At 43.8% G+C, this 15,865-nt stretch overlaps 1 protein-coding gene across 1 annotated transcript in view; it reads right to left on the bottom strand.

Annotated features, from left to right (window-relative positions):
• Positions 1-479: 479 nt before the first annotated feature.
• LOC143804614 (DNA-directed RNA polymerase I subunit RPA2-like) overlaps positions 480-15,865 on the bottom strand; it is a 391,215-nt gene continuing 375,829 nt past the window's right edge. Inside the window, 7 exon segments of the mRNA XM_077282870.1 lie at positions 480-1,719; positions 2,784-2,961; positions 2,964-3,036; positions 9,566-9,762; positions 9,847-10,003; positions 10,946-11,116; positions 13,650-13,783. Coding sequence (XP_077138985.1) covers positions 837-1,719; positions 2,784-2,961; positions 2,964-3,036; positions 9,566-9,762; positions 9,847-10,003; positions 10,946-11,116; positions 13,650-13,783 — 1,793 coding nt within the window. The 3' untranslated portion in view covers positions 480-836.

Below are 15,865 nucleotides of genomic sequence, written 5' to 3' on the forward strand. Positions count from 1 at the left end.
AAAAAAAGATTTCTCTTACCTGCCTGCGCTTTCGGCAGCATCCTCCTTTACAGATTTGGGGCGCTCATATTAAAATTGCCACTGACCTAGCAGATGTGTGTGCGCTGGTGACATCAGTCGCACGCTCGTCTGTGTTCATCGGGACGTGTACCACGGTGGTTCAGGTAATGAATGCTGCATGCGCGTGCCCTTGCACATACTCTGCCTGCACATTTAAAAGGGCCTGTGCCCCTAAAAAAAAAAAAAAAAAAAAAAACGCACTTTTTTTTTTCTTCTTCCCACAGACATCTCTCTAGTCCACTGCAATGGCCCACCAGGGATTTCCCCCGATACCTCGCCAGTCTAGTCCGACCCTGAACACAATTATCTATGGCATATTACAAGTTTTACTAGAAGGTGGATCACGCATTTAAAAAAATAAATAAATAAAAAAGGAGAACAAATAAAAGTACTGAGAAAGAAGCCAAGATACAAGAAAATAAAAATTAATGTTTATCCAGACACTGGTGTCACTTACAGAAATGCTCACACTATAGAAAGCACGTCGGCGCTAAACCACTGGTACATACAATCTGCAGATATATCATCTTCCATACTTCGGTTCTACTCATGACTGGTGGTGTCAGATTATTCAGTCACTTTCTGACAATCAGATAATCTTTGAGCTTTCCCATACCAGGCATATTTGGCTGGATAGGAGAATGGCGATGCCTTCACTATAGTGAATGGTGAATGTTTCCACGTAAATGTTATTCCCATCGTTTTCCTGCCCAGGAGGAGCACAGGTACCAGCAATGGTATAAGGCACGTGCAGAAACCATCCTTCCATCTGCTCCTTAGCGCACGGACAGTTTAACATTGATGTTCATTGCTGCCAACTCCGCCACAAAGTACCGAAATACATATGGCACAGAAATGACGTCAATTGTATCTGTCCGGTCACAGACCAAGCAATAGTGTTTCCGGTTTCGCATTGAGGACCAAGATGGAGGAGGCTTCTCCAGGATAGGCGACAGGAGGCTGCCGCAGGTCACACACACATGGGCCTCTGATCTATCGGAACAGTTAAAAAGCCTGTCATGAAGAAGGAAGGAGGTTCCATGTGCCAGCAGGGCATCACGCTCCATCTCTCCAAAACGAATTCCTCCTTGTATGTTTCTGCCACCCACAGGCTGGTTGGTCACTTTGTCACGAGAGCCGGTTGTCCTAACTTGGAACTTGTCAGAAACCATGTGACGAAGACGCTGGTAGTAGACCACACCGATAAAAATGTCCGCCTCCAGCTCAAGCCCACTAATGCCGCTGTACAATTTCTCTGTGCCATAGTAGTTATAGCCAGCAGCCTTCAACATTTCACCAAAATATTCCAGAGCAGAGTTCTCCTCGGAGAATGTGAAAGGAGTGGCATCGTGGCACAATCCGTGGAGTGCGGCCGATTTACCGGCCATGCTCTCAATCAACATTCCAATCGTCATTCTGGAAGGAAATCCGTGGGGGTTAAATAAAATGTCCGGAACCATCCCGCTTTCTGTGAATGGCATATCCTCTGCCGGCCACAGTCTGCTGAGGATGCCTTTCTGGCCATGTCGGCTAGCAAATTTATCACCTATGGTGGGGTTACGCGGGATCCTCATAGTGATGCACACGGATTGGAACTTTCCAATACCCAGGTCATTGCTGCAGGCCTTAATGTTGTCAACAATACAGTCCTCCTTACTCCTGAGAAGACAAGACATGAGAGTGAAGAAAAATCCCTGAACACAGTCACACAGGTCACTCTTATCAGTAAGGATATGTTCATGCCTACAATAAGGGCCCGTTCACATGTTGCAGTTTTGTTGCGTTTTTTTTCTGCTCAGATGTCACAAAACATGAAGGATTTCCTAGTCCCAGCAAAGTGAATGAGAATCCTGAAGTCTCATGCACACGCTGCGTATTCGTGACTTGTAGATTTATATCTGCAGTATGTCAATTCTTTCAGCGTTTTTGCTGCAGATTTCACCCAAACTAAAGAGTGGGGAAAAACGCATCAGAAACACATTAAAAAACCATGTAAAAAATGCTACTATTTTCCAGCCAATAGATCAGTATTGCAGCAGATTTTCCATACCTGAACTGCATTTTCCGTGTGCTTTTTTTGCAGCTTTTTCACCCATTCAAATAGATAACAAATCACTGCAAAAAAGCCGACATTGACATTCTGCGTCTCAGCAAACACACACCAAGGCCAAGTTCACACTGGGCGTTTTTGCTGTTTTTTTATGCTAATTTTCAGCTGCTTTCTACAGTACCAGCAAAACCTATGAGACTTCAGAAATCTCATGCACACACTGCTTTTTGTCATCAGTTTTTTGTGCTTTGCATTTTTTTTGGACATAGAACATGTCACTTTTAGCGTTTTTCACTCACTGACTTGAATGGGGGGTGAAAAAAAACACTGAAAAATTGCACCAAATACACAGATATCAGGTTTTCCTGTTTTTTTTTATGCACAAGAGACACATCTAGCATACCAAAAACGCAGCAAAAAACATGCTTTTTAAAAAAAACAAGCAAACGCTGAAACGCCTAGAGTGAACTTAATCCAAGCCTCATAATACCCACAGAAAAAAACATTGTGTGCACAAGATTTCAGAAACTTCTTGATTACGCAGATTCTGTAAAAGGCCATATATTTTACGCACCAAAGAAGCTACGTTACAAAAATACAGCAAAAACTCCGCGTGTGAAGATAGCCGATGCCAAGAAACGTGTCCGTGTGATGTAAAGCTTGTACGACTCACTTGTAAAACACGACAAAGTTCTCTCCAGTGTTTTGGTTCAGATAACCATAGTACGGGTCTCCAAGACGCAGGACAGCGCCTACCGGGGGCAGGCCATCGTCATCTAGTTTCCCCTTTATCCGTTCATCGTCTGGTTTGATTCCAAACACAAAATTGTCTTCGTGATCTTTTATTTTTTAGCCAGGTCGATGACATTGGTTTTGTAAACGCTCCCATGAGCGAATCCTCTCTCCCAAGACGATTTGTTCAAAATCTGCAAACACAAGTAGTTTATATCAGATGGTGATAAGGAGCCATATCAGGTATCCAGCACAAAGTAGCTATTTAGTGGTTGCCATATAGTATTGCATCAAGGGTGCTGTTTGACTTTAAAGGGAAGCTTTTTTTGTTATGCAATCCAATAGCAGTATGATGCAGGGGCTGAGACCCTGATTACAGTGATATGTCACTTAGTGGGCTGCGATTTGTTGTTTCAATACAATCAGTGTTTTATCAGCAGGAGATCATTACAGGACTACTTGGCACATGCATCCTAGTCCAACCACTGCACTAATGAGCAGCTCTATCACTATACAATGTACACAGAAAGAGGTGGTGCGGATGGGGTCATACACGGCTGCAGATTGCGTGGGGCTCAGTTGCTGAGGTGGGAAAACTGTGAACATTATAACTGCTACACCCATTGCCCAAATAATTGGGCAAAGTAATGCCTGCGGGTCACATGTAGCCCTTTGGCTGTTCCTATGTGGCCAGTGGAGAGAGACAGCCAAAGACCGAAAACCAGTGGCATCCCACACAAAACATCTGCCCCCTGCCACAACTTCACCAGTATCTTCATCCTTGGGAAGCAGATACTGATGAATAAAACAGAAAGCAGTCAGCTCCCTCTCCCACCATTCAGTCACTGGAAGGCTGTATGAGGGGCTTTGTGGAAGGACATCACACTGTGTGGGGGGCTTTGCAGGGGACATCATACTGTGTGTGTGACCATGGAGGCATCACAGTGTGCTGGGAGCTATTAGTAAATCATACTGCTCCTGTTATTACGCCCGGATTGTTTTTTTTTTTTTTTTTTTTTTTTTTTTTAAACTTTATGAAAAGCAGTAAATCGTACGGTTCTGATTAGCTGCTACTGATAAGAATACAGTTAATAATGAGCCCTGCTGTAACATGTATCAGCAGTATCAGCCTATCAACAGACTAAATTCTGCTCAATATTAACCCCTTAGTGACAGAGCCAATTTGGTACTTAATGACCGAGCCAATTTTTACAATTCTGACCAGTGTCACTTTAAGAGGTTATAACTCTGGAACGCTTTATCGGACCCAGCTGATTCTGAGATTGTTTTTTCGTGACATATTGTACTTCAAGTTAGTAGTAACATTTCTTCGATATTACTTGCGATTATTTATGAAAAAAATGGAAATATGGCAAAAAATTTTAAAATTTTGCAATTTTCAAACTTTGTATTTTTATGCCCTTAAATCTGAGAGATATGTCACAAAAAATAGTTAATAAATAACATTTCCCACATGTCTACTTTACATCAGCACAATTTTAGAAACAATTTTTTTTTTTGTTAGGGAGTTATAAGGGTTAAAAGTTGACCAGCAATTTCTCATTTTTACAACACCATGTTTTTTTTAGGGACCACATCACCTTTGAAGTCATTTTGAGGGGTCTATATGATAGAAAATAACCAAGTGTGACACCATTCTAAAAAATGCACCCCTCAAGCTGCTCAAAACCATATTCAAGAAGTTTATTAACCCTTTACGTACTTCACAGGAACTGAAACAATGTGGAAGAAAAAAATGAACATTTAACTTTTTTTTGCAAACATTTTACTTCAGAACCATTTTTTTTAATTTTCACAAGTGTAAAAACAGAAATTTAACCACAAATTTTGTTGTGCAATTTTTCCCGAGTACGCCGATACCCCATATGTGGAGGTAAACCACTGTTTGGGCGCACCGCAGAGCTTGGAAGTGAAGGAGCACCGTTTGACTGTTTCAATGCAGAATTGGCTGGAATTGAGATCAGACGCCATGTCGCGTTTGGAGAGCCCCTAATGTACCTAAACAGTGGAAACCCCCCACAAGTGACACCATTTTGGAAACTAGACCCCTTAAGGAACTTATCTAGATGTGTGGTGAGCACTTTCAACCCCCAAGTGCTTCACAGAAGTTTATAACGTAGAGCCGTGAAAATAAAAAATCGCATTTGTTTTCACAAAAATGATTTTTTCGCCCACAAATTCTTATTTTCACAAGGGTAACAGGAGAAATTAGACAACAAAAGTTGTAGTGCAATTTCTCCTGAGTACGTCGATACCCCATATGTGGAGGTAAACCACTGTTTGGGCGCACCGCAGAGCTTGGAAGTGAAGGAGCACCGTTTGACTTTTTCAATGCAGAATTGGCTGGAATTGAGATCGGATGCCATGTCGTGTTTGGAGAGCCCCTGATGTGCCTAAACAGTGGAAACCCCCCACAAGTGATACCATTTTGGAAACTAGACCCCTTAAGGAACTTATCTAGATGTGTGGTGAGCACTTTGAACCCCCAAGTGCTTCACAGAAGTTTATAACGTAGAGCCGTGAAAATAAAAAATCGCATTTTTTCTACAAAAATGATCTTTTTGCCCCAAAATTTTTATTTTCACAAGGGTAACAGGAGAAATTAGACCATAAAAGTTGTTGTGCAATTTCTCCTGAGTACGTCGATACCCCATATGTGGGGGTAAACCACTGTTTGGGTGCACCGCAGAGCTTGGAAGTGAAGGAGTGTCGTTTTACTTTTTCAATGTAGAATTGGCTGGAATTGAGATCGGACGCCATGTCACGTTTGGAGAGCCGCTGATGTGCCTAAACAGTGGAGACGCCCCACAAATGACACCATTTTGGAAACTAGACCCCTTAAGGAACTTATCTAGATGTGTGGTGAGCACTTTAAACCCCCAGGTGCTTCACAGAAGTTTATAACGTAGAGCCGTGAAAATAAAAAAATAGCATTTTTTCTACAAAAATGATCTTTTTGCCTCCAAATTTTTATTTTACCAAGGGTAACAGGAGAAAATGGACCCCAGAAGTTGTTGTACAATTTGTCTTGAGTACGCCGACACCCCATATGTGGGGGTAAACCACTGTTTGGGCGCATGGCTGAGCTCGGAAGCAAAGGAGCGCCATTTGACTTTTCAATGCAAAATTGACTGGAATTGAGATCGGACGCCATGTCGCGTTTGGAGAGCCCCTGATGTGCCTAAACAGTAGAAACCCCCCAAAAGTGACCCCATTTTGGAAACTAGACCCCCCATGGAACTTATCTAGATGTGTAGTGAGAACTTTGAATGCCCAAGTGCATCACAGAAGTTTATAATGCAGAGTCATGAAAATAAAAAATATATTTTTTTTAACAATAAAGATTTTTTAGCCCCCAGGTTTTTATTTTCACAAGGGTAACAAGAGAAATTGGACCCCAAAAGTTGTTGTCCAATTTGTCCTGAGTATGCTGGTACCCCATATGTGGGGGTAAACCACTGCTTGGGCGCACGGCAGAGCTCGGAAGGGAAGAAGCGCCATTTTGGAATGCAGACTTTGATAGAATTGTCTGCGGGCGTTATGTTGCGTTTGCAGACCCCTAATGTACCTAAACAGTAGAAACCCCCAACAAGTGACCCCATTTTGGAAACTAGACCCCCCAAGGAACTTATCTAGATATGTGGTGAGAACTTTGAATGCACAAGTGCTTCACAGAAGTTTATAATGCAGAGTAGTGAAAATAGAAAATATTTTTTTTTTCCACAAAAAAGATTTTTTAGCCCCCAAGTTTTTATTTTCACAAGGGTAACAAGAGAAATTGGACCCCAAAAGTTGTTGTCCAATTTGTCCTGAGTATGCTGGTACCCCATATGTGGGGGTAAACCACTGTTTTGGCACACGGCAGAGCTCGGAAGAGAAGGAGCTGCATTTTGGAATTCAGACTTTGATAGAATTGTCTGTGGGTATTATGTTGCGTTTGCAGAGCCCCTGATGTACCTAAACAGTAGAAACCCCCCACAAGTGACCAAATTTTGGAAACTAGACCCCCTAAGGAACTTATCTAGATATGTGGTGAGAACTTTGAATGCTCAAGTGCTTCACAGAAGTTTATAATGCAGAGTAGTGAAAATAAAAAAATATTTTTTTTTTTCCCACAAAGATTTTTAGCCCCCAAGTTTTTATTTTCACAAGGGTAACAGGAGAAATTGGACCCAAAAAGTTGTTGTCTAATTTATCCCGAGTACGCTGATGCCCCATATGTGGGGGTAAACCACTGTTTGGGCGCACGGCAGAGCTCAGAAGGGAGGGAGCACCATTTGATTTTTTTAGCGCAAAATTGGCTGTCGTGTTTGGATACCCCCTGATGTACCTAAACAGTGGAAACCCCCAAATTATAACTCCAACCCTAACTCCAACACACCCCTAACCCTAATCTTAACCCGATCCATAATCCTAATCACAACCCTAACGATAATCACAACCCTAACCCCAAAACAGCCCTAATCTCAATCCTAACGATAACCCTAATCAAAACCCTAAATCCAACACACCCCTAACCCTAATCCCAACCCTAACCCTAATCCCAACCCTAATCCCAAACGTAACCCTAATCCCAACCCTAATCCAAACCCTAATCCCAACCCTAACCCTAACTTTAGCCCCAACCCTAACCCTAACTTTAGCCCCAACCCTAACCATAACTTTAGCCCCGTCGTCACAAAAAAAGTTCAATGTAACCTTTTTTTTGTGCGTCGCGTCCGCCATTTCCGCGCATACGTGGCCGTAACTCTGCCCCCTCCTCCCCAGGACATAGACTGGGCAGCGGATGCGTTGAAAAACTGCATCCGCTGCCCACGTTGTGCACAATTTTCACAACGTGCGTCGGTACGTCGGGCCGACGCATTGCGACCGCCCCGTACCGACGCAAGTGTGAAAGAAGCCTAAGGCTACTTTCACACTAGCGTCGTACTCGGCCCATCGCAGTGTGTCGGGCCGACGTACCGACGCTAGCGTTGTAAGCGCCACACAACGGGTGCAGCGGATGCTGTTTTTTCAACGCATCCGCTGCCCCATTGTGAGGTGCGGGGAGGCGGGGGCGGAGTTCCGGCCGCGCATGCGCGGTCGGAAATGGCGGACACGTCGCACAAAAAAGTTACATGTAGCTTTTTTTGTGCCGACGGTCTGCCAAAGCACGACGCATCCATCGCACAACGGATGCGACATGTGGCAATCCGTCGCAATGCGTCGCTAATGCAAGCCAATGGAGAAAAAACGCATCCTGCAAGCACTTTTGCAGGATGCGTTTTTTCTCCAACGACGCATTGCGACGGAAGCCAAAAAACGCTAGTGTTGAAAGTAGCCTAACCCTAACCCTAAATTTAGCCCCAACCCTAACCCTAACTCTAACCCTACCCCTAACCCTACCCCTAACCCTAACCCTACCCCTACCCCTAACCCTAACTCTAACCCTAACCCTAACCCTAATTTTAGCCCCAACTCGTTTCTCCTGTCGGCCGGCAGATGGCAGCAGATGGCGGGCGCACTGCGCATGCGCCCGCCATGAGGAAAAAGCCGGCCGGCAGGAGAAGACAGAAGAGGATCCAGGGACACCGGGTGAGTATGTTAGGGTCCCCGGATCCCCCTATTTCTCTGTCCTCTGATGTGCGATCACATCAGAGGACAGAGAATGACAGATCGCTTTTTTTTTTTTTTTGCGGTCGCCGGTAAACTGTTAATTACCGGCGATCGCAAAGCAGGGGTCGGTGCAAACCGACACCGATCATGTTCTTTGGGGTCTCGGCTACCCCCGGCAGCCGAGACCCCAAAGAACATCCGGGTGCCGGGCGGCGGGCGTACTGCGCGTGCGCCCGCCATTTTTTCCCGGAAAAAAGATGGCGGCGACCATGGGGAGCAACGAGGAGCACCGAGGGAGATAGGTGAGTATTGGGGGGCTACCGGAGGCCATCGGGGACCCCATTTCTCTGTCCTCCGATGTGCGATCACATCGGAGGACAGAGAAATTAAACGGCACATCGCGTTTTTTTTTTTTTTGTTGCGACCGCCGGTAAACGGTTAATTACCGGCGATCGCAACTCGGGGGTCGGTAAAAACCCCCCGAATCATGTTCTCTGGGGTCTCGGCTACCCTCGGCAACCGAGACCCCGGAGAAAATCCGACTCTGGGGGGCGCTATACACTTTTTCCAAGGCGCCGTTAATTAACGGCGCTGTGGATTAAGTACCCTTAGCGGCCGCCGTTAAAAGGCGTATCGGCGGTCGTTAAGGGGTTAAGGAGGTAAAAATAAATCTAAAATAATAACAATGAGCTGAATTAAGTATAGCATATAGGTTCGGCCCTCCATAACAGTCATAATATTTCATCTGGCCCTTTAGGAAAATGAAATGCCCACCCCTGAACTAATTGATACATCGCTGGAATCAGGGTCTATGTCCCTACATCAGGCTGCTGTTTAAAATTCGCTTTAATATTAGGAAAGGGTTCACGTATAGGGTGCAATAAATGCACAAACATATGAACAGAGAAGTAATAAAAAGAAGCTTCATCCAAACCTATTAACACTACAAGCAGATTATATCTATCCAACGCTATGTAGATAGATTATTTTTTATACCCATAATTAATGGGGTCCTTTGATTCCTTTTGCACATTTCATATAAAGGATCTGACCATCCTCTGCACTTACCCAATTCACAAGTGTGCACAGCGCCTACAGAGAACTTACCATCGCATCCTTCATATCATATCCCGTGTATGAAATCACCGCTACAATGGCGTTTGTTCCGATTGGATAGTTATCCATGTCAAAATAATCATACATGGTGGGACGCACCAGAGGACTCTGGGGGGTCTGCAGGCGATACAGTTTGTTATCAGAGCGATCCTGATAGGTTAAAAGAGGGAACCCCATCGTCTGTTTACCTGGAAATCAGAACAGGACAGATATCTGAACAGTGCCATACGGGTCCCGTGTGCACACGGTGGGAATATCGTGCGTGTACCTACCCATCTGACACTGGTACATATTCCTGGGGCTCTGGTTGTGGTCGGAGAAGGGGATGAAGTTGGCCACAACACTCATCAAGCTGTGAGGAAAGAGCTCCTGATGGGTGGTCACTCCGGGCACATTTTCACCCTCATATATCGCCACGTTCAAGAAAACCTGGAAGAGAGGCACAGATGGGAATCTAGATACATCAGTGGGCTTGAAGATTAATGAATCACAGTTACATGAAAGAAAAAAGTTGATTTTTATATGAAGTATCACAAAGTAGAAACCTCACACAGATAGCCAACTTCTATGTAATTAATAGCCCCCCTTCCTTATCACCGCTCCTAGATGCTCTAGTCTAACCCCAAATGCTGTACACAGACCAAACGCAGGCAGGATCCCCATTACAGATGTGCTCCCCTACAAAAAACATAAATGCTGCACACTCTGCCAACAATGGGTTAATAACAAGGAATCGGCTCCGTTTAATCTCATTTAATCAGAAATGAAGAAATCATGTTCTAACCAGGCTGACTGGGAACAAGGGGCTTTCACTATTGTACTGTGAGAAACAGTAAGAATGAGATAAGTCCATCCGGATCAGCCGGAAATTCTGCACTGCTGATCCAAAGAACTGCAAAAAAATAAAGACCTTTCATCTTAGAGGAATAAAAAATGAATTTATGACCCCAAATGTTACAATTGGTAGTTGTGAAGTCACCATCAGCTTCAACTGGCAGAAAGTTCCATAGTCCCAGTGCTCTAAAGACTCTCCTCCTCCTCCTCCTCCGCGGGAGAGAACCTCATCTACCCTACAGCAGAGGTCAGCAAGTGCTGGCACGCTGCCTGCTGTGGGACTACACCTCCCAGCAGGCCTTGAACAGCCTGCAGATGCCACATTGGTAGATTTACAGTCCAGGGTAGAAAATAATTAATTTAGGTAACTGATTTCGTTAGTTTCTCCTATACACACCCCCTAGTGTAAACTTTACTGGCAGATTACGCTAGCGCTATTTTTTTTGTGAAACATTATTTTGCACGCTGATTTCATGACGACCACACTACTCTGGTCTCGCCTCCATGGTCCCTCGATCACAATGTGTAATACCGCACCTGCTCCAATGTGCCGATCAGCTCTTCTTTCCCTACCGCCAAATTCCTAACAGGACGGACCATCCTGCAGGGGGTGGTGAAAACATACAGCCCAGGGTAAAGACTCGCTTTCCCAGTCATGGGGATGAGCACCACCTCAGTCCAGGGTGGGATCTTCTTCTCCTGTGTTACCTGGGAAATAGGAATAGGTCATATACAGAGTGGAGCGAATTTGTGCGGATTTGGGTCCGAATACGATCGGCAGCAAATATTGTTTTTGCAATATTCGTCGAACGTCATTAGAGTCAATGGGAGTAGTAATTACCGAATATGTTCGGAACCGATCATCAAACATGCATTCAGCACAAGTAGGGCACCAATATGGCAAATTCGGATTTGGCGACCGAAGCCGAACAGTCGCTCAACTCTATACACGGTTTAGTAGAGATAATTTGTAGTCCACAGACCACCGAGAGAGCTTGTCTCAAGCAACTTGTGTCACATACTGATTGCATCCATCCTGGGAGGTCAGCAAACCCTCTCTCAATGGAAGACATACTTGTTTAACCCTTTACTGCTCAATAACTTAAAGGAGGTGCCTGCTACTCAGACAATGGCTTCTCAATTACTATATTTCCCCATGTTCTAATAAAGACAGCCTGTTCTCTCCTCTGGTGTCAGCACCGATCCAGCAATGGCTGCAGGGAGACCCGCACCGACAATCAGGAGCTGCTGATGGACCTCTTCCCTCTTCACTGTCACTTCCTTTGGCTGTAACTGACATCCGGAGGGGGCGAGAGAGCAGCAGCAGCGGTGACTTCATCTGGATGTCAGTTACAGCCAAAGGATGCGACAGTGAAGAGGACCATCAGCGGCCGCCGATTGGCTGCAGGGGTCACGTGACAAAACCATGTCATGGGAGATCCAGCACTGACATGGCTGGACCGGTGCCAGCACCAGAGGGGAGAAGAGGCTGCCTTTATTTTAGCAAGGTGCAATATAGTAATTGAGAAGGGACTGTGAGTAGCGAACCACACGATTTAAAGGGTTTGGGTGAGGAGTCCGGTCTTACACGGCCGATGCTGGCAGCGTTACACAGCCAGAACCTGCATTTAATGGCAGCAGTTGGAGCCAATTCTAATTGCTCCCGTTTAACCGCTTAATTGCCGCTGTTAATCTGTGAGTGGCATGAGCGTGGTGGGGCACCCTTGTGACAAGTCCAAAATGCAGATAAACTAAAAGGGAAAAGAAGCTTATGCTATTGTTGCCTCCGCAAAAGTCCAATCTCTCAATATATACAATAATTTAACTCATAATAAAGTGTAAACAATAAGGAAAAGTTCATATTTTTAACTTACTAAAATAATAAAATAAAGGACCTGGAAGAACCAGGTTATGAGGTATTTGATACCACAATGAATACTGTAAATATGAGAAAAAATAATTGTAGAATTGCGCTTTTCCTCCACATTTCACAACTGGATATTTTCTCCCCTTTACATCACATGGTAAAGTGAATGTGATCATTCAAACCTGCAACTTATCCCACAAAAAAGAGAAGTCCTATAGGATTACGTTGATGAAAAGTAGTTTTTTTTTAAGTTATGTATTCTTAGAAGGAAAAAAACTAAACAAAAAACAGCCCAAAAAGAAAAATTGTTTCATTGAAGGGAATCTGTCAGCAGGTTTTCACAGTGTAATCTGAGAGCAGCGTGATGTAAGGATAGACCAGATACTGGCAATGTGTCACTGACTGGGCTGCTTGATGTAGTTTTGATAAATCCAGTTTTCCCTGCTGCAGATCTAGCAATTCTGAATGCCGAGCGCTGTCTAATCCCATCCACACCACTGATTGGCAGCTTTGTGTTCACTGTGCATAGACAGAAAGCTGCCAATTAGTGGTGTGGGTGGGGTAATAAAGAGCTCAGCATTCACAGATTCACTGTTTCATGGGATACTTCAGACATTGGTAAAGAGTAGGAAATGTTCCAAAAATTAAAAAAGTCAACATCCGCACAACAGCTCCCACTCTGGTGCCCCCTAGTGCTGCTGAAAAGAATGACATCCAATCCATTATGTGACCTCTCAGCCAATCACTGGCCTTTTTTTGCTGCAAACTCCCCTTGAATATTAAGAATCTTAGAAAACCTCTTTCATGGGAAGTTTTTTTCTGATTAAAGGTTGTCCCCTTTCAGAAATATTTTCCCTTTTTGCAAAGTTTGGTTTTTCAACAAACAAAAAAAAATTCCAACAAAATAAAATGTGTGTTTCTTCCTATCCTGGGGTCTTGCGATGTGTCTCCGCTGCTGCTCTGGTCTCTGGTTGTGGCAGTGACGTCCAAATCCCAAACACGGAGCTCAAGACCTCTCAGCAGCTTTGACATCTGTAGTGATTGACTGCAGCTACATCGGCATGAAAACACCAGAGACCTGGGCAGCGGAAGACACAGAGGACGACCTTGGGAGGGCAAGTAAAGCAGAATTGTTAATAATGAACTGTACATCTCAAAACTGACTACTCTGGAAAGCAGCAGGAATAAAATAGGAGCAAAAAATGGACACTTGAGCTGGTGACCCTAAGGAAAAATAGCTTTTGTTCAACGTGATCTTAAAGGGTATCAAAGCAGACAGCAGGAAAATAAGGGCGAGTAACACTAGAGGGTGAGGAGGATTACACCCTGCAGTCACTGACTCAGACGTCAGATATTCCCCACAAGAAGTATTACCTTAAAATTTCGAAGTGTATGGACAACATTTGGAGCCAAATCTTTCTCCACCCAGCCCACCATTGCTCCATCCAACATGACCGGGTAACAATCTGGAAAAGGTTTTCCAGGAATCCCATCAACCGGAGTGATTCCTGGAAGAAAAACCATGAATGTTTAGAAGATTCCATCCAAACATCTAAGCCATTATTGAGCGCACCACTGCCCAACCATCTGCAAACCCATTCTGCTCAACACATACTTTGCCTCTTTTGGATTTGTATTGTACTGGCTGAGATATAGATAGATAGATAGATAGTGATCTATTTCAAGTGTTTATTTCTGTTAATGTTGATGATTATGGCTTACAGCCAATGAAAACCCAAAAGTCACTATCTCAGTAAATTAGAATACTTTAGGACACCAGTTTTAAAAATGATTTCAAAATCCGAAATGTTGGCCTACTGAAATGTATGTTCAGTAAATGCACTCAGTACTTGGTCGGGGCTCCTTTTGCATCAATTACTGCATCAATGCGGCATAGCATGGAGGCGATCAGCCTGTGGCGCTACTGAGGTGTTATGGAAGCCCAGGTTGCTTTGACCCCTAGACGAAGCTTTCCATAGCGATACGCGTATCGGGTGTGGTGGATCCTTGGCTCTATTGGTAAATATTATGAGAATTACATGGTGGTCTCTATTATATGTTTACGCATGTTATTTGCTTTCCTATATATCTGCTCTGATCCAATCATGGGCTGTGCATCATCTACATTTAGATATTTTTCACTTTATAATTTTACTACTTATGGTCCACAGGTCTCCTCCATAGCTTGAGCAGTTATATTATATCATAATGGTTTACTAACTTTTATTGACACCTATTAATTTTATGATATTCACATACTACCATTTGTATTTTATATAAATGATTATACTGTGTACTCCTCTTGTGCCTTAAACGCTTCTTATTCCCAGTCATACCCACCCCTTTTTTCCTGTACTTTCCCCCCCCCTATATTTTTCATCAAATACAATACAACTCGTGTTTTTATATTAATTATGATGAAAATTGCTATTTTAGCCTTTCTAAAAAGTGTTGTGCTTTTGGCATTTTCTATATCCCCTTTTATTGGCTATGATATATATGATCGAGGTCTTGTTGATGTGTGATTATAATAAATATATAAACCGCTCTGGCAAAAATTAAGAGACCACTGCACAGTTTTATAAAAATCAGCTTCTCTACATGTCTGACAGCCATTCCATTCCAGTGTCAGTTGAATTCCAACCAGAGTACACCTCATTCTACTTAGGCTATGTGCACATGTTGCGGATTAGGCTTAGGAATTTCTGGTGCGGATTCTGTCTCTCCTGGCAGGAAACGCACCTGCGGTTTTTTGTGCGGTTCCGCAGCCTTTTTTGTGCGTTTTTGCTGCGGTTTTCTTGCAGATTTGCTGCGGTTTTTACCCCTGCGGTTTTCTATAATGGAGTGGGTACAAAAACGCTGCAGATTCACAAAAGAGAAGTGACATGCTACTTCTTTTAAACCGCAGCGTTTCCGCAGTGGATTTTCCGCAAAGTGTGCACAGCATTTTTTTTTTCTCATTGATTTACATTGTACTGTAAATCAATTGTGGATCTGCAGCGTTTCTGCACCTCAAAAAACGCTGCGGATCCGCAGCAAATCCGCAACGTGTGCACATACCCTTAAAGTGCTTCTGATTAGGTGATCACCTGAACCAAACCTTATTAAACAAAGGAAAGTATAAAAAACACTGCTGCGGTGCTCACAATCCTCTTTTAATAGGACAAGTTGGATGGCAAAACAAGTGCTAGTAATATCCCAAAACTAACAGGAATGAAAAAGAACTTTAAACCATGCCAACGGAGTTGAAAAGAAAAGTCTTGAGTGAGGAAAAGAAGGGCTCAATTCTGGCTTTACTAGCAGAGGGACACAGTGAGAGTCATGTTGCCTCCATTGTTAAAATTTCTAAAATGGCAGTCCATTACAACAAGGTCAAGCAGCAGACATTGGGGACAACAAAGCTAAAGACTGGCAGAGGGTGAAAACAACTCTACACTGACCGGGATGACAATCATCTTATTCGAATGTCACTCATCAACCGCAGGATGACATCAAGTGACCTACAAAAGGAATGGCATATGGCAGCTGGGGTGAAGTGCACGGCAAGAACAGTTCATAACAGGTATCTAGAGGCAGGACTCAAGTCATGA

This window comes from Ranitomeya variabilis, chromosome 2 (genome assembly GCF_051348905.1).
Source record: "Ranitomeya variabilis isolate aRanVar5 chromosome 2, aRanVar5.hap1, whole genome shotgun sequence".
NCBI lineage: Eukaryota > Metazoa > Chordata > Amphibia > Anura > Dendrobatidae > Ranitomeya > Ranitomeya variabilis.